The 25,067-nt window shown below is 47.2% G+C and overlaps 3 protein-coding genes across 5 annotated transcripts; 1 reads left to right on the top strand and 2 right to left on the bottom strand.

Moving 5' to 3' along the window:
* Positions 1-1,648: 1,648 nt before the first annotated feature.
* On the bottom strand, positions 1,649-10,073 carry ppm1la (protein phosphatase, Mg2+/Mn2+ dependent, 1La). 2 transcript variants are annotated; one of them, XM_030115583.1, is made up of 4 exons: positions 9,215-10,073; positions 5,316-5,511; positions 4,251-4,412; positions 1,649-4,120 (listed from the first exon to the last, which is right to left on the bottom strand). In XM_030115583.1, exons 1-4 carry the CDS (start codon positions 9,611-9,613, stop codon positions 3,759-3,761), a joined length of 1,119 nt encoding a protein of 372 aa, XP_029971443.1. In that variant the 5' UTR covers positions 9,614-10,073; the 3' UTR covers positions 1,649-3,758. The 2 variants fall into 2 exon arrangements, with proteins under 2 accessions (XP_029971443.1, XP_029971444.1); XM_030115584.1 differs by having other exon boundaries at positions 5,337-5,511.
* Positions 10,074-13,268: 3,195 nt separating this feature from the next.
* otol1a (otolin 1a) lies at positions 13,269-15,036 on the top strand. Its single transcript, XM_030115568.1, has 4 exons — positions 13,269-13,728; positions 13,807-13,896; positions 13,995-14,066; positions 14,159-15,036. Exons 1-4 carry the CDS (start codon positions 13,269-13,271, stop codon positions 15,034-15,036), a joined length of 1,500 nt encoding a protein of 499 aa, XP_029971428.1.
* A 5,120-nt stretch (positions 15,037-20,156) lies between these two features.
* Positions 20,157-24,938, bottom strand: tal1 (T-cell acute lymphocytic leukemia 1). 2 transcript variants are annotated; one of them, XM_030115575.1, is made up of 4 exons: positions 24,749-24,938; positions 23,092-23,688; positions 22,720-22,838; positions 20,157-21,885 (listed from the first exon to the last, which is right to left on the bottom strand). In XM_030115575.1, the coding sequence occupies exons 2-4, from the start codon at positions 23,655-23,657 to the stop codon at positions 21,356-21,358; spliced, it is 1,215 nt and encodes a 404-aa protein (XP_029971435.1). In that variant the 5' UTR covers positions 23,658-23,688; positions 24,749-24,938; the 3' UTR covers positions 20,157-21,355. The 2 variants fall into 2 exon arrangements, with proteins under 2 accessions (XP_029971435.1, XP_029971436.1); XM_030115576.1 differs by having other exon boundaries at positions 22,750-22,838; positions 24,749-24,937.
* Positions 24,939-25,067: the final 129 nt, after the last annotated feature.

Raw genomic sequence — 25,067 nt, 5'->3', positions numbered from 1 at the left:
TCAGCTCCAGACGGTGCCGATGCGTCTGGGACGCGCCCCTCAGCCCGACTCAAGCAGCGTCTGCTGCTCCGAAGACGCCAAAGGTCAAGGGCTCAAAAGGCATCCCGTCTCGGGATGCTTGACTCAAATGCTTTAAACCTTTCACTCCATGATGACTCTGATGTCTCAAGATCTGGTCCATTTCTCTCCGGGCTTCACCCACACGCCGCCGGTTGGGTTATCCATCACGTACACCAGTCCTCCGGCGTCGAAGCGGCTCTGGGGCCAGGAGAGGGTCGCTGACAGGCGCGGTGTCCGCGCGGAGGAGTGGAAGCCTGCCGCCTGGGAGGCCATCCTCTTCTGGATGTGGACGAACGAGGCTGGGGTGGAGCATGCGTCCGTCTTGTGAAACACGTCTCCCGCGCCGACGCGCTGGAAAATCACGCGCGCTTCGATGGAGGATTTGGAGCCGTGCTGTCCCATGTTGCTTAGATCTTCACGATGTCCCAAAGGCTTCGACAAACAAGAAGCTTTGCTCTGCTTTGTTTCCAAGCTGGCGGGATAATAACCTTCTTCCACTGCTGCCTTCACGCACTTGTCTACTTTATATGGCGCCAATTCAGTATGAGACAGGGCGACGCGTTCCCGTAAAGCTCCACCGTCACGCACTCAATGTTAAGGTTACAAGACTCTGAAATGTTGCTGCGCTGCTCCGCGGTATGCGGACCAGCTCGTGTTCGAGCTATTCTGAGCCTCTCCAGCTGTTGCAGGCCGTCACTAAACCTGATTCCAGACCGCGTACGTGTGCGCTCCGCGGTGGAGGCTGACGCAGAGTCAAGGCGCGCCGCGGAGGACGTTATTTGCGGTCCTGCACGCGCATCCCAGAAACACTCCGCTGTGAATGGCCGCATGTTTTCCCCACAATCGTGACGCCATTCCAGCACTCGCCGTGGAGTGATCGAGGACAGCTGGGTGATGCACAATATGCGCGTAATTTGCGCGCATTGTAAGAACTCAAGTGAGTCACATTCCTGGAGAAGTGATTAAAACATGCAGAACATGAACAGCAGGCAGCCGGAAACTTCTCCATGTCTATTCTATGATTTGTCCTTGAGCAGCACTTAAGAGCAAGTGTTGAGAATAACGCCTTATTAAGCAGTGTATCATACCCTGAGTTGCAGAGCTGCTGTCTCTCTGACCACCATAATGAGTAAGCCCATGGCTCTGCTCCATGGAGCACTTCATTCATCCACCACTAACTTCTTACATCATGAAATGTGTTGTCAAAACAAGTGTGCACATTGATACACTGCATATCAAAGCTGTTTTTCCTCTCAAGAGTTTCATTATGTGAACTCTTTATAAGACAGAAATAAATAAATCAGTCTGATCCACACAATAACTAACCGTAAATCATCCAAACGAACTTTAGTCCACACTTATAGAGACTGTTTGAAATCGTAAAAAATTGGAATTCACACCTTGTGAACGTCTAAAATTCTTTGAGTTCAAAGGGAATAACTGAGCATGAATGAGAATAAAGACTAAAGCTGGATGTGAAATTCAGATTGAAGCGTTTGTTTAATACGTACAGTTTACATACAGGAGGGAGAACTTCTGACATTCAGGTCATCTTTTGTTTCTCTTTTATTGTAAACTTCTGCTCGTGTACAGAAGGACAGAAAATGAGGAGACGGTTCACTGAATCGGCATCGTTCGCCAGGGACATGGAAATAAACGCATCAATAAATAAGGCATCAGGTAAACTGTTAATTAAAAAAAAAGAAGAACGTTCTAGATTTCTCTGAGCTTATGAGACTTCAGGGTACACAGTGGTGACAGCTCAACATAACGCAGCAGTAAATCAAGTGTGTTTTACTGTAACGTTGCTTGACAGGCTTGTTGACACCATATTGCTTCAGATCATGTTTCAAGCGTTCCGGCCGCAGGCTACAGGTCACGAGGAGTCGTCGTCGTTTGTCCGACACACCGCCAGTCCTCATGGACACAAATGAGTCAAAGCATATGAAGAAGAACAGAGTTCCGTTAGCTCCACTTTCCAAATCAGGTTCTACAAACATGAAAACCCTCTTGCATTACTGAGGGCTGACAGTGGCTGATATGAGTTACTGTCCCCCCCCCCCCCCCCCCCCCCCAAAAAAAAAAAAGATTCTCAAAAGTGCATTTCATTTTTTTTTTTTTTTTTTTAGAACTGTGTGTTTGTGTGTGTATAAACTGATCAACCTTAATAATGTGACCATCTGATGCACCAAACCGCAGCAGAGAGTGATTCATCGCGACATCCTCATCAGTTCTGAGGAGAAAATATCCATCTGCTGCTTCACGGCACACATAAGTGGTCATAATGATACGGCTGATCAGTGTATGTGTGTGTATTTGTTGGTTTACGAGAACTAAGATCCTTAAGTTTACTTGTCAAAATCACCCACCGTCTACTGACTCGATGTTTCAATAGAGACAAATCAATGACTTCAGTTAGTTCAGAAGTTTATCAATGTCCACAAACAATAAAAAAAATATTTCTTTAAAGAAAAAAAAAATCAAGCTGCCTCAAAAAGATAAGACAAGATTCCTCTTTTCTTCATTAAACAAAGTTTTTTGTGACTTTTCACATTTAAATTGACTTCAACTAGTTTTTTTTTTTGCTAAACAAACACTTATTCATGCTCTAAAGTAAAAGTAAATGGTTTCAACTCAACTCATTGTAAGTTTCCAAAATAAAAGTACAAATATCAGTTTCTTAGTTGGGTTTATTCAACTTTTCAAACCAACTTGTTCAATTTTACTTTACCAAGAGAACAGTTACCCGAACAATATCTGGTTGGTATCAATGAAAAGAAAAACACTAAATTATAGTATTCAGAGTGCTACAAATGACTCTGTGCGCTTCATATTTTTCATCTTAATAATTTTAAGAAATCTGAACACATAAGTGATTTACTTCTTTGAGTTTGTCGGGCTGAGGATTTTAAAGCAGGAAGGTTAAAACGTGTTTAAAGTAAATCATCATGAATCCTCCCAGGCTTTAAACTAAAAGAGCATTTTAAAGAGGCTTTCAAACACACTGCTGCTAATTGTAACTGAACTGAACGGCAGCCAGAGGATGAAACCGGCGAGTCTCCAGAGGGTGAGTGTTTTCAGATTCCCTTCCAGTCGTCGTGTTACTGACAAACAGCGTTTGCTCACAAACTGTTCAGTTGTCTGCGACTTGTTGTGTAATTGTTGAGTAGGCACAGGTCGACGCCTCCGGGGAAGCTGTACCGTGTGTGTGTGTGTGTCTCTGTGTGTGTGTGTGTAGTAAACAGTAGTGAAGCGATCACAGTCGGGTGTGTGCTGGTGGAGAGGGAACCTCCCGTCTGCTCGTCTCATGGTGCGTTCCAGTCGGCTCGGAACTTTCCACTTCCGATTGAGGAAAGTACACGGAAATGTTTTGCACCCACGATTAGACCAATGATACAATCCGTTAAAACTCAGACTCTAACAACGCCGAATCAATCTAACGTCAACCCTGAGACCCATCAGGACATCTGGGAATTCCCAGTTCGGAGAGCAACTGGAACGCACCATTTGGAAGATCTGCAGTCTTCAGATGCCAAATAAAGTAAATCCTCAGTTTAAAGTGTATTTGTGTGTGTGTGTGTGTGTGTGTGCGTGTGTGTCAAAACGTCCACCCTGCCGAGTTCCCCGCTCCCCCGGTGATGTTGCGCTGCTCTGTCCAGGAGACAAACGGGGAAAACGCGCCATTCACAAGATTCAAACTACTCCGCCGCCGCCGCCTTGCTGCTGGCCGCGGCGCCGCTCTTGAACTTGACCACCATGACGGTGATGTTGTCGGGGCAGCCGCGGTAGAAGGACTGGAGCACGATGCTCTTGGCGCCGAAGTGCGGCTCGTCCAGGCGCTCGCGGACGAAGCGCACCGCCTCCTCGTTGCTGAAGGCGTCCCACAGGCCGTCCGACGCCAGGATCATGAACTCCGGCTGCAGTTTGTCCAGGTCAAAGGTCATTATGTCGGGGTCGGGAATGACCACGTTGAGGTTCTTCAGCGGGTAGTCCCCGAGGGAGCGCGACATGGCGAGGATTCCCTGGACCCTCCAGGACCCGTTAAAACTGATGAAGCCTCCTGAAAAGAAGAGAAACCAGCATCAGTCAAGCGGTCAGGGCGAGTTTTTTACCACTCAACCAGCAGATGGCGCCAGAAGAGTCCAGCTTCAGTGTCCGAGCAGAGGAAAGGCCCGAATCCCTGGACGTACCTGCTCTCTTGATCCTCTTGCGCTCCTTCAGCTGATACGGCTTGTGGTCGTGCGACAGGGCCACGGCGTTCCCGTCTTTGTCGCACAGCACGCCGCGCGAGTCTCCAACGTTGGCGACGGTGAGCTCCCGGTCGGACAGCAGCGCCACGAGACAGGTGGTTCCTGCACGGGACGGGCGAGGACACGGGAGGAGAGGCAGGGACAAGTGACCATGATCCCACAAAACAACGAAGGTCATTCAGGCTGTCAAAGCGTTTCACAGAATGAAGGAGAGAGCTGAAGTCACGTTTCACCTGGTGAAAGAAGGTTAAGATCAGCAGCAACTAAAGCAGCATCGTCAAGTAAATTACATGAAGTCAAAGATGTTTTTCAGTGCTGTGAGGATTCGTTGGAAAGTCACACAGAAAGAGACCAAAATGTAAGAAGTTTTTCCACAATAAAAATATCAATAATAAATATCAAGCTCTCATTGGAAACATCTCACATCAGCAGTAATGAGGATTAAATGTGTTTAAAAATCACGTGCACGTCAAGGAAACTGATATTTTCATCAGAATGAACAAACAATTTCAAAAAAATCAACCACTGAACATGAAATGTACATAAAAACAGTTATTTTACACATCACACACACATACACACATGCAGATTGGTTGATGAACCACATAAACAAATTTGACTTCAGAAAGGTCCTCATTTTGTATTGAAGTTATTTCCTCTGTAATTTAATGTTAAATCTATAGAACTGCACAGACCTGATGTGCACGTAACATGCACGTAATCAAGAGCCAGTTCAATTAATGGGCTGTCACATGTCCTTTCAATGGCAGATAAAAATTCTGTATTCTTTTTCACTTGTGGATTTATTTATTTTCTTGCAGAGCACACTGGAAGTGACCTGTGGGAAAATAAATACTTTCATATTCAGTGTCAAAATGCTTGAAGTTTTAACTTCAAAACTTCAAACTGGCTTTTTAGCCTTCATCTTTCTCTCCCACACACACACACACACACACATACACAGAGACAGACACACACGTATATAAATATATCTTGAGGTCCTACCGCTCTCCGCCCCCCTCTGACCTGCTTCGTCGTGGTTGGCCGACAGCTTGTCCAGCATCTCTCGATCCACAGCCAGGATCCGCTGCTCCAGAATGCTGGCGTAGGACAGCGAGCTCTCTCGCTTCTCCCTCTCGAAGGCCTGCAGCTGCTGCCTCAGCGACTCGGGCAGATGGGCCTTCACGTAGTCCGCAGCAGCCTGCGAAGGATGCCGACGGGATTAGACAAAAGGCCGGGCGGTGGCGGCGGCGGGGTGGGGGGCGCGGGGGGGGGTGGGGGGCGACGACGTCGGGAGGGGATATCCAGTTACTCTTCAGCTGATGTCAGTAACACACACACACACACTCACACACAAATGTGACAGATACTGAACACCACACGCATCATTTCCAAAGCATTCGTCAAACTAAAATTACTCCCTGCAACACGGCTGACGTGACACAGCAACAATGAGCGCCGCTCTTCAGACCTCTCAGCTGCAGAGAGTCTCTCTCCGGTTATTAGCCGACGGGACTTTATTTGCCGGATGAGGATCCTGAAGAATCGCTCTGCTGCGACGCATCCCGGTTACTCATGATGAGACTTTCAAGACAAACAGGTCTGGATTCAAAACCACATCTCCTCTCAGTTTTAATCTGGGCCAATGCTGATTTAGAGCCAGTGCGTTTCACCCACAAACAAACAGCAGGTGTTCTGCGCTGAATTATTGAACAAGCTTCACATCCTGCAGCCGACTTGCCGCCGCCCTCCTCCTCCTCCTCCTCTTCCTCCTCCTCCTCTTCCTCAGGCAAAATGTCCGTCCTGCTCATGATGTCCAGTCAAATCCACAAAGGGAAACTTTCAACCCATTTCAAGGGGCTTAGAGGTGAAGGCAGAGAGGAGAACCGTTCAATCACATTCAAGCTATAAGATCAAACCAGTGCATGCCCAGGAAGAACATGCAAACTGCATACAGGAGTTTCCCAAATCCCAGATTGAAACCAGATATACATTACTGTGAAGCTACAGCTCTAAGCACGAAGGATCGGTCGACACGAAAGTGGAAACGCATCGTTTCTGCATTTTCGTTTCAGAAAAGTCTTATGTTTGCACGACGACGTTCTGAAAACGACGTCTAAATGGCAGGAAACGATGTAGATTTCCTGTTGGGCCACGAGTGGCTGCTGGTCGTTCAAGACATTGTGTTTTCAGAGGCTCTGAGCGACGGACGCTCTAAAGGGAGTCTGGCGTTTTCACTTGAAAACATCGCCTTGCAAACGGGCTCTAAATCTTTTATAGATCTTTCAGAACAACCAGTTCAAGCTACTGATGTGAAAACTGCTCAAATAATAAAAAAATGAGTTAAATCAAAGTGCAATTAGCATAAGAGGTTAAACTAAATCCTCCTGCTGGACGTTTTGGCTTTCATTTCCTCTCCGCTGACTGGAAGCAGTGGACTGTTTGTTTAATGGAAACACTCAGCGAGTCCAGGTCAGAGAAGCAGCTCCAACGTCTGGATTCCCAGAAACGGCTCAGGCCAGCTCAGCTTTTTAAAAGTCACTTCATCACTCCGGCTGCATCAAGTGAGCAAATGTAAACTATGGGATGTCCTTACAGGCGTTCTGCTTAATGGAACCCTATTTTCTCTCAACTCTTTTCCTCTGTGAATCTTTCAATCTGAGGTCTGAGGACGGATGTGAGCGATCCTCACAGATTCATGTCGGAGTGACCCAGTGACGGGAAAATGGAGCCTATTGGCACGTTTCAGCAAACAAGACAGGACAAAAACATACAGAAATACATACATCTATAAACTGCACTGAAAAATAAAGACCGTCAGAGGAGATCTGGTAAAAAAACACGCAGAAAGAGAGAAACTAAGAGGACAGACGGGCTGGATAAATATTTGTTGACAGGACACAAATAGACAGGGTCCAGATAGGGAGGTAAACACTCATTACAGCACCGCTTTGACTTCTTCTCACAGCAACTCTTGTCATTGCTTTTTTTTCCCCAAGAAAATTTAGTGTACAGAGCTTTTTTTAGACGGCTTAGATAAAAATGGAGGATGTACACGACGTCCAGTGATGTTAGGCATGTGGGATGTAGGTTTGAGAGTTTTTGTTGATTCAAATCAAACTAAACTTCACCTTCAAGTTGAAACAGCTAAAAGATATGTAACAAATTATAAAAAAAACAATTAAAAAATCAGGGAATTGACTGATTTAACTTAAATTTAGGGCAAAACGTTAACTTTGCAACTTCCAGTTGCTCAAATGCAAATATTTGAGTTTTTTTGTTAGATTTTAAGAGAACTTTACTTGGGTATCAGTCAGTAGTCTGATTGAATCATTTCTTTGTAGATAGTTACTTTTAGATCAGGGCAGAAATTGATTTAACCCCGGAGTGTTGAAACGCTTCAGTCCAGGTGTCACAGGTTCATCCTGAGTGGCCAGACTGGCGAAACAGAGCCAGAATAACCTTTTAAATAAACACTCAGGTTTTTCTATGTCACTTTGTAGAGTACGCAGGTGAGTTTGATTCCAAATAGAAGTTATTTCCATTTCAAAGTGACCATGTAAATACCTGGAATCTTTAAAGTGTCCTATTTATTCTAAATCTGAAGATCTGACATGTAAACTTTCTATTCCGCCTTAGCTTTATTTTGGTAGTTCTAATCTGCACACACGCATTCCCTCGCGATGACGCAATATCTCAAGATGGCGGCCCGCAGCAAGTGTTCGGCTGCTGTGGAAAATAACTGAAATATCAACAAAAGGCCAATTTTATTTACACCTACTGATGCAAAACACAGTGAAATGTCCAGACAGTTGCTGCATTCTGCTCGTTTGTCCAAACTCCCCCTGACAGCCGGGCTTTGAGGCTAGTTTGACATCAACCAGGCAGCTTCACCGATATCTCAGCTCGGGTCTCCGTGTTGCTTCCCTACTGTAAAATTTATTTTTAATAAACCCAATGTTTTCTTTGAAAGCTTTAAAAATTGCTTAGTGGTTTGGCCGGATTAGAGCCTCTTATGGCTCAGGTTTGGCCCACGAGCCTTTTGTTTGACACCCCTGATTTACTTCATTATTGATTACTGAAAAAAGAAGAAATCTAAGCACAGTCTGGGAGAACCGTACAGGAAGGCTGGCGACGGACGGCGAGACAGATGGCGGTCAGGAGGAGAGGTCTCTGGGAAGCCATGAGAAAGCAGTGACCCCTGACACACACACACACACACACACACACACACACACACACACACACACACACACACACACACACACACACACACACACACACACACACACACACACACACACACACACACACACACACACACAAAACACTCGACTTTCTAATGGGATGGATGGTGGAGGGAATCACAATGCTGGCAGGGTGTGTGTGTGTGTGGGTGGGGTAGGGGGGGCTTTGTTTGAGAACGGGGTGAGACACACACACACACACACACACACACACACACACACACACACACACACACACACACACACACACACACACACACTGGTGCACATGTGCCAATCAAACAGGCCTGCTGGAGTCCCGCAGACACTCAGCACCTCAGTGGAAAGTTTACAGAGATCTCGCCCTGAGTGCTGCTAATCATCACCATAAATACTTGTGATGTGAGCTGCTGTGGTCAGCACTGCAGTCTCACAGCAGGAGGATCCCCGGTTTAATCCCCTCCGGATCGCAGGACTTTCTGTGCATGTTTGAGATTAAGTGGGGATAAATGCATGCGAGTGGTCAACTGCTGAAGATGGATGGATGCCTAGCCGCTTTGCTGTGATGAAGCTCGCCAGATTCCCTTCTTGAGATGTGATTCGGAGTGTGAGCAGCAGCCTCCCCGGTCGGTGGAATCAGAATCAGAGTGAGGCCTGCTGTGACCTCTGCTTCCTCACCTCTCCTCCGTGGCCGTCAAATATCCCGAATATCGAGGGGTGGGTCTTGTTGGTGATGTCGGTGAGCACCTCGAAGCGGTCCTCCATGTGGTCCCTCCTCCCCTGGATGGAGTACACAGCTACATTGTTGTTCTTGAACTCCCAGGTTTTGGAGAACTCCGCATCCAGGACGCTGAGGCCTCCCAGCCGGTCGTTCTGCATCATCTCCGCCACTTTCCCCTTCACCATCTTCACGGCATCCCGGCTGGACTTGACGATGGTTTTCACCTCGTCCGTGTGGAAGAAGTAGCTCCACAGCGCCAGGCTGATGCACAGCAGAAACAACGTCTCCGGCCTGAGGAGAAAATAGCGCATGATCCGACCCAGAAGAGACAAGAGCGTCATTGTGTCTCCTATCATCACACGCAACCGAGCTGCGGTCCGTCTCTCTTCCCGTCTGCACGATTCACTCCATCCGCTCCCGGGATCTCAGAAGAAATGGATTCACGGCCGCAGCCTGCCGGACGGACACCCTGGATGTGAGCATGTAGAGCAGCTCAGGCGCGTTTTTACGCACTGCGCGCGTCCGGACACAAAGCAGCAGCAGCCTCCGGCCACCTTCACTGCTCCGATGCCTCCGTCCTGTCCCCGGCTCTCTGAACAGCTGCAGGGCGCCTCTCCGACTTAGCCCATCGTAGACTGAGGGACCCACCCCGGAGAGAGACGCGGGAGTGACCGGGGCGGAGGGAGGGAGGGAGGGGAGGGGGGGCGAGGGTCGACGGCCTGACTTGAAGGTGTCCTCCTTTTTCCGCCGCTGCTGACCCCGTTTCTTCCGTCTGATTTGTGTTTGCTCGCGTTCCGCATCAACATTACGCTTTTCACACACACGCCTCCATTCCCCAGGAGCAGCAGAAACGAGCGAGAGCGGCGCCGGAAACGAGGCGTTTGGCTCGATGAATGGAAACCTCCGTGCGTACAGCGCGCACAGAGGAGGTTTTATTCTGAAGGCCTGAAACGGACGCGACTGTCTTACAATGAGAAACGTGACGATGAGGTTTTCTTTAAATGTGAGGAGAGAGTGCGCAGCTGCAAACACGAAACCCTGGAACCAGATCCCGATGCCATCCATCCATCCATCCATCCATCCATCCATCGGAGAGGATTCTACCTCAATTTAAAGTTTTATTTAAAATATCTCTCCTATAAAAACTTCCACATAATGTCCACTGCAGCTCAGACAAGGAGAAGTTATGACAAACAGGACAGTAAATATTAAATATGGTGAAAACTACATGAGTAAACTGCAGAGTATTTCATGGGAGCGCGTGTCTCTTTGTTCGTGTTGATGAATGGAGAAATCAAACTGCGCCCTCTGGTGGTTGATTAAATTGTTACACAAAGCCAATGTGTCTGGCTTTGTTTGACCTGTTCGAAATCGTTTTCCCCCTTCAGGAATCCCACATTAAGCTCCATCACTTTCATTATAATCAGTATCTGGAGCAAATCACGTTCCTCACCAACAATCACTTCTTTCTTACGTTCCCTCTTATGATAAATATATCTATTTCAAAGTGCCTGAAAAGGGGCAGGAAGAAGTAAAACTTAATTAATCTATGAGTGTTAATCTAATTAAATTTATTTTTTAACATATTCAATTTTCATTAAATAAAATGTGTTCGAGAACATGAAATACATAACAAAATAACACTTAATTCCTCATTAATAGCCTAAAATATGTTTGTGTGAATATCGTGAAATTGTTATTGTACCTCAATAAAAGAATACATCATGTTTTACCCACATCCTGCTTTTTCATTTGACATTAAGTGTTTTATGCAAATTCTTTTATTATTGGAAATTAAAAGGACTGGGGAAAAAGAGGCAAGTTGAACAAGAGAGCAACAACAGAACAACAGTTTTCATATCAGAAGACAAACAGAACTGTAAACAATAAAAAGAAGACAAAACACATTAAAAAAACAAAGAGAAGACAAGAATTTGATACATTTTATAGAAATAGTTCAAGGTGCCTTAAAGGAATACTCCGAAGATTTTGGACCCACGCCCTATCCCGATCATTTACAGAGTGAGATAAGCTCATAAATACCTTTTTGTGTCCATTCATCAAGTGCCTGGCTAACAGCTGTTAGCATCGTAGTTAGCTTAGCTCAACTACGGCAGGTGAAGAGGAGACAGAGCCAGACTGAGAAAGTGGACAAAATCCTCCTTCCAGTGGTCCAGGGGACGGCGTATTAGCATGCGAAGTAAATCCGAATGGTTATAAAGCATTTTAAAAGACGTATTTTTTTTTTCAATCAGTTAAAATGATGTTTTGATCCACACAGACCTGTGCATGCGCAGTGCTCCGCGGAAGGATATACCGGAGCACAGCAGTAGAAGCATAGACTCAGCCGCTGTGCGCCTGGTATATCCTTCCACAGCGCACTATGCTTGTTCAGTTTTGTGTGTATCAAAACGCTATTTTAAGGGATTGAAAAGAAAACACGTCTTTTAAAAAGTTTTATAACCATTCGGATTTACTTCGCCATTCCCTGGACCACTGGAAGGAGTATTTTGTACACTTTCTCAGTCTGGCTCTGTCTCCTCTTCACCTGCCGTAGTTGAGCTAAGCTAACTACGATGCTAACAGCTGTTAGCCAGGCACTGGACCAACTGACACAAAAAAGGTATTTATGGGCTTATCTCACTTTGTAAACGATAGGGATAGGGCGTGGGTTCAAAATCTTCGGAGTATTCTTTTAAGGAGTTTGCACGTTTTATGCGAAACAGTGCCCCCTGCAGGCCTTGGGCGTAATGCAGCTTAGTGAAAAACTCGTCCCTGTGGCTCGCATGCTCGGAAGAGGGGAACTCCGTCTTCGCTCGTTTAGAAGCGCTCAAGTAAGATTTAAGTTTCTTTTACCTGGTGGAGTCTGTGCTGGAGTTGTGGCAGTGCTAGAAGCTGATCTGTTCTTACTTTCTGGAAGCTCCTGCTCAGTTGTTGCTCACTAAGCATCTGGCGGAGTAATGGCGGACAAAGCGAAACTTAACAAGCTGGAGCGCGCATTACGTCATTCCTTTCAAATTCTCCCCAAAAAAATGCTGGAGCCAGACCGGCAGTGCAACTTTCAAGTGACAATTTAGCGCTGTTAGAGGTACTTGTAATGAGTATGTCAGGGCACATTGTACACATCATTAAAAATGTGTAACATATTTATGGTGGAAAATAAGTATTTTTAAGGTTGTAAAACTCCTTAATGCACCTTTAAGTAATCAAAGTAGACAACAATTTCAATTATTAATATCCAATTAAAATAAAACCCTCAGTGAACTTCTTTGCCTGTAACTGCTCTCTGAGCGTCTGACGCTGCGTCCAGCGTCCGTTCCTCTGGCGCCGGGTTTCCATCAGCTTCACTGGACTCTTTGGGTCTGAGAGATCAAGGCCGGATCAGAGTTGCTCTGCCGCCGGTTGTGAGACATCAAACCGCTCCCCGCTGGGTGGACGCCGATCCATTTCCTGCTTTGAGGTGCTGCCAGATGCTGTGATCACCACCAGGCTGGCGGCCCTCGTATGAGACACCATTCATTACTGACAGGCCGCGAAGCCGTGTGTCCAAACACTGAGGGTCTGTACACATGTTGTGTGGCTGTGTCTCTGTCTTTGAAACTTTAGATGATTTTTTTTCTTTCTTTCTTTCTTGTTTACGTACAAAGCAAGCATGTGTGTGAACATCTAAGTGCTGGTGCGTCCTCCCGGGCCCCGGATTCATATCCCATATCACAAAGAATAAAGTCTCGCCTTGTAAGCGACCGACTTTATTCCCCATCCCTCAGGAGTCATGTAATCTGTTTTTGCCAGCCCACCTCGCGTTCTGTTTTCCGTCCCTTGTTCTGTCTCGGGCTTAAAAGGTGCAGAAGTTGGACAACCGGGGGCAATAAAAGGGAAGGAGGTGAACGGCAGCCATCGCTGGTTGGAGAGGAATGAGGCTTCGGCAGCAGGCATTCGGCTCCGCGAGGCCAAAGTGACCGGCGTCTGTCCGTCCGTCTCCAACCCGCAGCGAGTCCCGCGGCGTCCGGCATGCCGTCGGCCCGGGCCGTCGTCCTGACCGCCCTCCTGCTGGCCCTGATGGCCGCCGTGAGCGCCAGAGCGGCCAGAACCACCCGCTGGCCCCGGCCGCCGAGCACCAAGAAGCCTCCCCGGGCCGGGGGGGGACGCACCACCGCCGCCGCCACCACCACCACCACCGCCGCCACGGCGCCCGCCTCCAGCAGCGTGCACACCGAGGAGACCACCGAGGCGCTGATGGACGCCTACACCCTGTCCTCCACCGACAGCACCACCTACTCCAGCGACCCCTACTCCACCGAGTTCCACGGCGATGCCCCGGCGCCGCCGGGGGGCGCGCGGGGAAACTTCACCCTGGACTACAGCGAGTGCTTCTTCAACTTCTGCGAGTGCTGCCCGCCGGAGAGAGGCCCCGCGGGGCCCGCCGGAGGGAGGGGCCCCCCGGGGCAGCAGGGGGAGCGGGGCCCTCCGGGTAGGGTTTCCTTCATTCTCCGGCAAATTCCGTTCGAAACGTTCGTTCTTCCTGCCAGTTTTTATTTCTGTTTTTCAGGTTTTCCTGGAGAGAAGGGCGACCCGGGGCCCAGGGGACCTCCGGGACCCGCAGGACTGCCCGGAGCCAACGGTCTCAATGGGGACATAGGTACAGCGGCGGCGGCGGCGGCGCTCTGCAGGGTCTCTGTGTCGCTGTCGCTCGCCGCTCTCTTTCATTCTCTGCCTTCTCCATCCGAACCGCTGCAGGTGAGAGAGGCCATCCGGGACCCGCGGGCCTGCCTGGAGCCCCCGGCGCGCCTGGCAAACCCGGAGATAAAGGTGCGCGCTCTTCTTGGCGAGCCGCCGCGGGGCGCGGCTCCTCGGGTCTGAGGTCGAAGGTTCGACTCCCACTGACTGTCTCACTGTCTCAGGTGACCCGGGCCAGAGGGGAGAGAGGGGTGAGCGAGGCTTCAGCGGGCTGAAAGGAGACCCGGGAGAAAGGGGAGAGCCCGGCCTGAACGGGACGAAGGGGAACGCCGGGCGAGAGGGGCCCGCCGGCCCCCCGGGGCCTCCCGGGGCAAAGGGTCAGAGAGGCGAACAGGGACTGACCGGAGAGTGTTTACCGGGGGAGAAGGGTGACGTGGGCGAGCGCGGGCCCCCGGGGCCGAGAGGAGATCCGGGAACCAACGGAACCGACGGAGCCAAGGGACCGCGGGGAGAGCCGGGGCCTCCGGGAGGGAAGGGGGACGCCGGGGCGAGAGGGCCCCCGGGACCGCCGGGCGGGCGGGGCTCGGCCGGGCTCAGGGGGGAGAGGGGCCCAAAGGGGGGCCGCGGCCCCCGGGGCCCGAAGGGCTCGCCGGGGGAGAGCGCGGAGCCGGTGCGCTCGGCGTTCAGCGTGGGCCTGTTCCCCAGCCGCTCCTTCCCGCCGCCCGGCCTGCCCGTCAAGTTCGACAAGGTGTTCTACAACGGCGAGGGCCACTGGGACCCCGCCCTCAGCAAGTTCAACGTCAGCTTCGCCGGGGTCTACCTGTTCACCTACCACCTCACGGTGCGCAGCCGGCCCGTGCGCGCCGCCCTGGTGGTGAACGGCAGCAGGCGGCTGCGGACGCGGGACTCGCTGTACGGCCAGGACATCGACCAGGCCTCCAACCTGGCGCTGCTGCCGCTCGGCGCCGGGGACCAGGTGTGGCTGGAGACCCTGAGGGACTGGAACGGCGTCTACTCCAGCGGCGAGGACGACAGCACCTTCTCCGGCTTCCTGCTTTATCCCGACTCAAACGGCAAGCCGGCGCCGACCGAGAACCTGTGACCCGCGACCTCTGACCCCTGGGGGAAGGCCTCCGTTCTGACCTCCTGGCTAGACTCTGCTCCTCCTTCAGCCTTTTGCACTGCTTGGCCCTCACACCCCATGCTTCGCTTGCTTTCATTTCATTTGGAGACAGATGAAGCTTGACTAAACTTCTGTTTGCAACATTTCATTTCTTACTAACACTGCATTAAAAAATCATTCTGCTGGAAAGAAATGCCCATTGAGTTTTATTTACATTGATAGGGATCAATAAATTAATTTAGAAACAATTTGTCATTACAATCAGAGTGAAAATGGAGGGGAGTTGTAATAACATTTTCTTTCCACTAGGAGGCGAAAGAGGTTCAGGATTTGCAGCAGTACTGTGTGATGGGAAAACGATGGTCACAATGTTGCAGGATGGGACTCAGAAAGTCATATTTCAATCATTCCTTTAATTCATCTCCAAAGAAAATATCTTAAATGTACAAAAATGCTGCAGAACTTAATTACTCAGATCACAGGTTAATATTATGGCCTATAATTAAACATTTACAGCCAAACATTGTAGAAGCTGTTGCTGAATCTTCTGCATAGGCCTCATTCCCACACATTTCCAAATCTTTGCAGTTTTATATTTATGAATGTCTCTCAGATTTTGTCGAAAATCAGGTTCAAAAACAGCAGCAGGAACACAGAGCTTTCTGTCCCCGCCGATGAACAGCAAAGATTAAAAAAAGCAACACAGCATTCCTCTCAAAGTAAAATCACCTGAGCTGAATAAAAACCAAAGGAACATGAAGCCCCTGGTTGATGTGACACAGCTCCAGCAGATCAGCTGCACTGGGAAGCAGCAGGAAAACCTTCTGCAGCAAAGTGCGCCATAAATTACAAGCACAGCCTCCAACACTGTACAGAGAAAAATCACACTGGCTTTTACGGATGCTATATCTCATTAGACTCTAAACAGTCAAAACCTCTCAGCAGATTACCAGTGATAATAACTCATTTTCACTCTACACACCAGCAATCCATTTACAAGATGAATTGCTTTCGGTGTTTATTATCCTGAGAGGCTCGGAGACGTTTTTACAAGAGGAGGAATTATTTAATACAGAAAGTAGGGGGAGGGCATTAAAAGTTTCTCATATAGGTTGAAAAATAATTACATTTAATAATATATTTTATAAGTGTGATATGATCCAACCTAATTTCAAAGTGACATATCTACTGGAAATGACTGAAATGTTAACATTTCATAGATTTTCTCTGTAGTTTTTCCTTTTTACATTTTGTTCTTTTGGTTTTCCTCAAATTTCAAGACTGGTGAAATAAATTGGGAACAGTAAATCTTAGTATTTCTTTCTACATACTTTAAATCAGTTTAGTTTAAGCAGCTCTTCAGTGTATTTTTTAATCACCATGGTTCTCCAGTGCTGTTTATGTGTTTCTGTTTTCACAAAACACAATGAACAGGGTGTGTATTCATTTAGTAAAATCATCTATGACAGAGTGATGAACACAGGAAATCCTCTATTTTTACTCCAAAATCAACCTTTAAAGTGTTCCATACATCATGTATAATATTCCTGTTTTGCTGAAGAGGAATATAGTTTATTCTAACAACAATGCAACTACAGACAGACAGGAAAGCCAACAATTATTATTAATTCCACTAACACAATGCACCATTGCTTGTTTTTTTTTTTTATATTTAAATGAAATACTTCAGTGTTTTTTTCCTTCAATACAAGAAAAAAGTCAGATGGCCTTTTTATTTCGGTGGCAATATTGGAAATAACTACATTCACAGGAATAGGAATTAACTGTGCACTGTAAAAAAAAAGTTTGTAAAAGATACAGTAAGAAACTGTCAAACAACAACAGCAAAGCACCGTCAATTCCAAAATTGTGTATCACCGTAGTAAATACACTGAATTTCTGTAAATCAAGATACAGTGCATAACTGTAATTTTCCAATATATAAAAGACAGACAATTTTACTGTGATCTTTTCAAAGAATTGTAAATTTATGAGGAAATATCTTGAAGACAAAAGTGAATAGTAAGTCTATAATCTGCAGTATTATTCAGGATAAATCACGGATTCCACAGATGTGTACGTTTAAATTTACAGGAGAAAACCGTTAATCATTCAGCATGTTATGCACCAGTGATGGTCAAATGGCGCCCAATCCGGCCCACGACTGGATTGCAACGGGCGCTCGCAAGCACGCACGCACGCACCCCCCCAGCCCGCGGTGCAAGTGCCCAAAAAACAGTGGCCCGAAGCCAAATCTCATTGACGACCACTGTCATTTCTACAGAAAAAACATGTTCAAAATGTGGTCCATATATTGCTGATTTAATGAAAAACAATATTTCACAATGACGTAATATCAGCTGTTGTTATTTAATGTTATCGATTGACTGTTTGGAGCTCAAGTTCAGCACATACAATTCATGACCATGTCCTAGAACAGTTTGCAGACTTGGGCTGCACGGTGGAGCAGTGGTTAGCGCTCTTGCCTCACAGGTCCCAGGTTCAAATACTGGTAGGGGCTTGAGGCCTCTGTGGAGTTTGCATGTTCTCCACGTGTGTGTGGGTTCCCTCTGGCATTCTGGCTTCCTCCCCAATCCAAAATCATGCATGTCAGGTTAATTGCCCCCAGTGAACGTATGTCAGCCCTGTGATAAACTGATGAACTGTCCAGTGACCCTGTCCTTGCCTGAAGTAGCTGGGATTGGCTCCAGCCCCCTGTGGCCCTGAAAAGGACGAAGTGGCTTGGGAAATGAACAAATATTAATTCGATTAATTTTTGAAGTGTTGTGTTTATTACTGAGATAGACTGTAATTTTGACAGGAGATTATTGTAAACAAATAACAGTTTTATACTGCAAAATTTACAGTCACTATACCGTAAAGTCATCTACATGGTTACCGCAATTTTTACGGGGAATTTCTGGCAACCACAGCTGCCGGTATTTTACCGCAAATTCTGCAGAATTTTTTTACAGTGTGCATTGTTGAATAGATATAATGATAATCTTCTGCTTCACTTTGATGCTCAAACTATTGCAATTCCCAACCAAATTTGATGCCTTTTTGCTCCAAATATCCCACTATAATGACTGAAAAATGACTGGAAGCCTCCTTAAGAATCAATTAATTAAGAAAAACACACCATTAATAACTTAATGTCAAATATTTAACAGAAGCAGAGAGACCTGTTGGAGGTCCATTGACTGGTTAAGGACTAACTTCCACCTGGTTTATGTTGCTGTTCATGATGGAGCTGTGTGCGTGCACGTGTCTGTGCATGTGTGTCAAAATGTTATTTTGCCTGTTTGTTTATAGGCCTATCTGCGTATATGTGTGTCCGTGCATTTCTGTGTTTTTTTTCTCCCCCCCCCCTCCTACGACTGTGTGTGAAAATATAAATAACTACCTTGGCTGCGCGTGCAGTGTAATCTGCTCCCAGCAGGCCGGATTCCCACTGTGAGAAAGACAGTATATTGTTCCTGCAGCAGCACAGATAACAACTCATTAGCATACTGAATCATTTGGCTGCAAGAGCCACTCTGCCACCCATCTGCACTGAGCTGATAAACACACACACACACAGATCTATGCAGAGAGCACACACACAAACATGTCCACACGCACACACACACACACACACACACATCTCCCTCTCCTTGCACTCCCTCGCATGCTCCCGCTGTATTCCTCTCTTTTGTGAGTCTGCGTCTTTCTGGAGAGTCAGGTAAACGCTTGGCAGGCATTAACCCGGAGAGCACCCCCTCGCTGGAGTCCAGGCGCTGCCGGAGCGGCGTGCACGAGAGGTCTCCAAACACCTGGAAGTCTCTGATGCTCCCTGGAAGCAATTATAGCCTTCAGAAATACCCAACTGCTCTGGTTGTGGCGCTCCAGTCCACCGTGGAGGGTTATGGAGGAGAGTAGACTCAAAGCAACAAATCATTTATTGTCAAACTGTGTTTTCCAATTAATACACACTTATTGGGGACGTCGGGAACTTTCAGGCCGCGAGCCTCGATCGGTACGCCTGTTTCACCGTGTACAGACACAACAGCGAGCGTGGCGGAGGCCGACCAAACCACTTTCACAATGGCAGGATATCCTGCAGGTCACCGAGCCGCGCTAACCTCTGCAGGAAGTCGTCACTTGTTGGGAGGAAGTGAGGATTCCAGCCTCCATCGGAGGAGTCTCTCTGAGCCGGCTGCGGTTTCCAGCCTACAAGTGAACGCCGTGCAGATAAGGTGGGAAACAGTTACGTGGCGCGTCGTCGGCCGCCTCCAGGGACGAGGCCTCCGGGTTACGCAACGCACGAGTATTGTTCGAAAAGTAGAGGAGGGTTGAGCGCCAGGTTTGATAATCGACTTTTAATGTGCTGAAATGGAAACACGTTACAGCTGTAATAGTTTCTGAATAAAACCTGAATTACACTGAATTTATTTGAATCCACTGAATTGAAGTGAATTATAAAATCAACTGAAATCAATTCATTTAAATTGCAACACTGTGCAAACCAAAGTGGACAAAGTGAACACAAAAGATAAAGAAACTCAAGCAAATGAAGTGAATAAAAAACGTCATGTTAAAATCAATCGATCTTAACTGAAAAAAAAATCCTGAAATTAAAATGTGAACTCATCAATATGAAAAATTAAAAATTGTATGAACAGAACTAAACTGAAATGAATTGATCTGGAACCAGAATCAGGATAAAGTGAGGACAGAAGATGGAAGAATTTATGAAGTGAATTGAATTCAGATTAATTCACTGAAAATTCTCTTTAATCCAATTAAGAGAACAATATGTTAACATAAAAAAAAAACCTTAAAATGAATATGAAATGAACTGAACTGAACTGAAACTCTCCCTTGACCAGATCAAATGAATAAAAAGGGGAAGAAGTGATGAATCAGTTTGAACTGTCTCGTTCTGAATTGATCGGAACCGACGTCGCTCCACAACATGCTCGAGTGAGATCAAATATACAAGACTTTTCCTCTTCGTTTTATTCAGGGGTTTTGTATAAAATTCATCGATTTGACATTGGATATATTTATAGATACAGCTATCATACAACAAATATGTCATTACCAAACGTACAATGTCCCTTTTTTTTTTTTTTTTACTGCAAGTCATAAAATACCAAAGGTACCAATATAGGCTACTATAGGTCCTGCTGAAAGAGCAGAAAAACCAACAACAGTGAGCGTCAGAAAACTGCTGGTGTTCTTATGATATTAACACTGTGTGGTCGTGTGCATGTGGCTGCTGTGTTTCGTCTGCGTGTGTGCGTGTGTGAGTGTGTGTGTGTGTGTGTGGGTGTGCATGTACAATGCGGCAATGAAGGGATTTTTTTGTGTACCTTACTAAACTACAACTGCGTTACAGCTTCAAAAAAAAAAAAACAAAAACAAAAACAAAAAAAACACTGAAACATTCATATCAAAAAGGACTGCAGGAGTCAGTTCATGATTTCATTCGACCCACGGTTTTTGTACACTTTTAAGAACACTGCATGTCTTGTACCTCCGCAGCAAATTCAAATAGATAAAGAAACTCCTGTCTGAAGTGTCTGGTGCCATTTTCTCTTCACCAAACAGAAGCAAACGGTACCACATCTGGTTTCATGTTCAGTCGCTTGCTTCACGCTCTGCTCCCTCTTCCTGAAAACTCAGCTGGTAAAAACCCCGTCGACAAACACGACGACGGTGCACCTTGAACCGCGCCAGCCTCAGTCGGCCTCGCTGTTTTTACATCGTCCGGTTGAAAATGTGATGCTATTTACAATACATACGGAACTGCGTGGGAACGATGAGAGTCTGCTTGTCTACGTCTTTACATCCAAATCTACTTGGCACTTAATTCCAGGCTAATTTGCTGATAATTCAGGACCGTTGACCTGCAGCACTTCAGATCTATCGTTTTAACGCGATGACCGAGCGTCTCTCGAATAATCTTTGAATATTATTTTTAACGCTTTGCTTTCTGCTTGTTTGTGATTTCTAGCATTTTTCTTTTTGTCAGTCTTTGGAACTTTCAAGACACAGAAAGTTAGAATCCGCTGTTTCATGCAGAATTTACAAGTCTTTTTTTTTTTTTTTTGTTGGATCAAATTCAAACAATCTGTGGAAACAATGCACTCGTGTCGTGATCCACTTCAGACACAGCGTGGAGCTCGATCGCCGTCTCTGCACCGGTGACTCAAAGCGAACAGAGTCCTGAGCAGATCCGTCTTTTCCCCAATCCCTCTCCCGGCTCCTGGTCAGTCTCAGCTCTTGTGTCTGCAGTCATTTGACATCAGCATCATCGGCGGCCGGACCCGTCCAAAGGGCGGCCGTTGCGCCTTAGATCCCTGGAGGCGAGGTGCAGCGGCGGCCCGCGCGACGCCGTTAGAGTCCTGGGGGCCGGAGGCGAGTCCTGGTCCTCCATGAAGCTCTCCGGACTGCCCTCGGCGTCGCCGTCGGGCAAGCTTCCGCAGCTGGATCCCGGGGACATGGTCTCCAGGAGGTCATCCCTGGCCAGGCCCACCACCGTGTCCTGATGCGCTCCGCCCTGAGGGCCCCCCTCGTGGGCCGCGACCCCGACCAGCAGCCCCGTCTCCCCGTCGGCGGCGCCGCCCACGTTCCTGCTCCCGTCCTGGTCCTCCAGCAGGTTGGACAGGAAGCTGATGTACTTCATGGCGAGCCGCAGGATCTCGTTCTTGCTCAGCTTCTTGTCCGGGGGGTGGGTGGGGATGAGTTTACGGAGCTCGGCGAAGGCCCCGTTCACGTTCTGCTGCCGCCAGCGCTCGCGGCTGTTGGTGAAGATGCGGCGGACAATCTTGGGCTGGCCGGCTATAGGGAGGACGGAGAAGAGACGAGTTGGAAGGAGACAAAGGAACAACAGAAACACTCAGCTTGTAATGGAGAGAAAATGCAGCTTGTGAAAGAGCAAAGTGCAAAAATAAGAGTGACTCAAGCAGCAGTGGGTGAACAGATGCACAGATTTTCAGTTTTCGGCGTTAGAATACGAAGTTACTTCATTGTCCTCCGCACCATCATGGATTTTTTTAGGGTTTGTACTTCGGAAGAACAGTCTGTTAAGCATGCCGAACCTTCGGGAAGACGATTTAAGGAACCTATTTTACATTCTTTGTACTTTCTCAAATTTATTTCGCCGTATTAAAATGCGACACTGCAGGTAGTCACATCTTCTCACCCCCAACAATGGTGTCTTCTAGGCTATTGTCGCCCTTGGAACACACCCAGTCTATCTTAATCCTACAGCCCACTCTGCAGTAAAACCTTGGCATGGAGGCGGCAGCACCCCCACCCTCCACCCTCCACCCTCCATCCCTCCATCCCTGTACATGGCAGTGAGTGGGCAGCAGTGGAAAAGATGTTTCAGACGAAATAAACCCCAATCTGTCTGAAGGGGGCTTCCTTTAACGGCATGCAGGTGTTTGACATTCAGATTAGCTTCATTTATGTACCCTGTGAATTCTGATTTATTCCGCCGGGGTTAAAGGACTCTGGGTTTTTTTTTTTTTTTCCTGTTTGTGAAGCATCTTCTGCGACACTCAGACTACAGAGATCCATGTCAGTGGATGGATGACAATGGAGATGAGGAAGGGGGACGTTTAGGGAACTACATTGGCAGAAGGAGGACACAGCAGAAGTGCGTCTTACCATACTTATAAAGATCTAAAATGCGCCTACCCTCGTCGAGTTCAACCTCATAAGGCGCCGGGCGGCGCTTTACCCTGTTGCTGGGGTACATGCTGTACTGCTCCGACTCCCCTCCGAGACTACAGCCACATAAAACAGACAAAAGATGCACAGATATATGAGAATAATGTTATATATCTATATTACTGCCTTCCAACTTGCACCACAAAGACACTCACATACACACACAGATGCACACTCACACTCTTCTAATAAATATTGAGCTGCACTGCAATTTTCTTCTCTAATCCAGCATGCAACAATAAACTTTCACGAAACTAGGTGATTTCCCTCTTTTTTTTTTTTTTCCTCCTGATCACACCAATCAGCTACCTGTTGATGGCGGCGAGAGGCTGCGCCAGGTTGTAGAGCATCGCCCGGGCCGGGACAGGAAACGCGTTGGGACTCAGCTGGACCATTCGAGCGTCGTCTCGTTGCGGCGGCGGCAGCGGCAGCGGTGGAGGTCTGCGAAGTTCCGTGATCGGCACCAAATGGTTCTCGGTCCTGTGCTCCACCGCTTTTATAGCGTCCCTCCTGGAGAGCTCGATCACCGGCACTTCCCTTTTCAGGTCAAGGGCGTTGTGAGAGGCAGTTTCCTTGGCAACCCCGTTGATGATGATGCTGATGCTGGTCCCGTTGCTCGAGTTCTGCAGAGGAACGTCATCCGTCTCCTCGCCCCGCTTGTACCTCCCTCCCCTCTCCTCCTCCTCCTCCTCTTCCTCTTCCTCCTCCTCCTCCTCCTCCTCCTCCTCCCGTTCCTCCTCCCTCTCCTCCTTCGGCTCCTCGTCCTCCTTGCATCCGTTCCGTCTGGAGATGGTGAAGGAGTCCTCCCGCTTTCCAGGACCGGACCCGGCGTCGGGACTTCCAGGACAAAGATCCTGCTGCCGTTTTTCCATCATTTTCACACCGTCTCACCACTCGCTACAGTTCCTGAATAAAATGGCAAATTAAATCTGAGTTAAGGAAATCATCTGCTGCTGTAACCACGCATCTGTTGTCTCCGCAAGCCACCGGGAAATTACCGATTCTCCGTGACGCCTATTATCAAGAATTAACGTTATTATAACAACCATAATTACGCGCATCAGAATTGCGCAATTAGTTGCTTGTCATATTAAGTGTTTTTTTTTATTAATTCTGTACATTTTAAAATGACATTTCCCAAACGATATGGCTTATTCAAATACATTTTAACAGGAAGACTAAAAATATTTTACAGTTCTCTTTCGTTTCATGATTTTGAATGTTATTTAAGGAATGACAAATAATTTGGAATGCTGCATTTCGTTTTAAATAAACATATGATCTGACAGTATTTTTAAATATTATCTGATTTGCAATAATGTGTGTACATGCTTTCTTTTTCTTGACCTTTAGTGGGGTTTTCTTCAGAAAGCCCTACAACACAAACGCGTTATTTCCACTACTGAACATATCATAAAGTCATTTTGTCTGCAGTCAGAGGCTTGAAAGATCGTCTTGCAGGGCTATCATGGATGGAACAACGAAGAGACCTGCTGATGATGGCCACCCCTAATCAATAATAGAAAACCTTTCTCCAGAAAATCCAGAAAAAAAGACGTCGTGAAAAATACGCAAATCGGATTTTAATCACCTCATAAGTGAAGGTAGGTCGAGGGAAGATTTCTTCCATCCTGATGAAGGCCACAGTGCTGTTGTGGGTAAAGGCGACCGTTGCAGTCCTATATTTTTTTTTTTTTCTGTATTTAATTCGATAAATGTTCCGGGAATATTATTCTAATCGAAGGAGCGGCGCGCGGACAAAACGCGCTCTTTAATTTGTGGGGAAATCTCCAAACAGGCCTCGCATCCGTTATGACATTCCGCACCCGATCAGACAATGGCAGAAAATTTAGGCTAAATATCCCGCTCATTATGCTGATAAAACGCGGACGACAGCAGTCCAACGGCGTCCTTACGGAGCGACAAACGCGCGGGTTTAAATGGAGAGATGTGTTCTTGTACTCACCGTTCCAGCCGTGTTGTTGATGTTACTGTGTAAGTGGAGCCATTTTGTGAGTGGGTCATCCATGTCTGAGCTTTTTCTTTTTTTTTTTTTTTTTTTCTTGCCAGTTGTGGAGCACTGTGTGTGTGTGTGTGTGTGTGCGTGCGTGTGTGTGTGAGTTATTCCTCGCCGCATCCAGCGCGCTCCCTCAGTATGGGGAGCGGAACACAGGCCGCAATGTGGCCGAGTGAGATAAGCGCACGGCAGCGGCCTCTTCATTCCCGATAAGCTCCTAAACCCATTATTTATGAAATGATTCATTATTATTTGGCTGTCGTGGGCT

This window comes from Salarias fasciatus, chromosome 18 (genome assembly GCF_902148845.1).
Source record: "Salarias fasciatus chromosome 18, fSalaFa1.1, whole genome shotgun sequence".
Classification (NCBI taxonomy): domain Eukaryota; kingdom Metazoa; phylum Chordata; class Actinopteri; order Blenniiformes; family Blenniidae; genus Salarias; species Salarias fasciatus.
The sequence above is the reverse complement of the archived record's forward strand: the minus strand, read 5'-3'. Positions and strand labels throughout refer to the sequence as shown.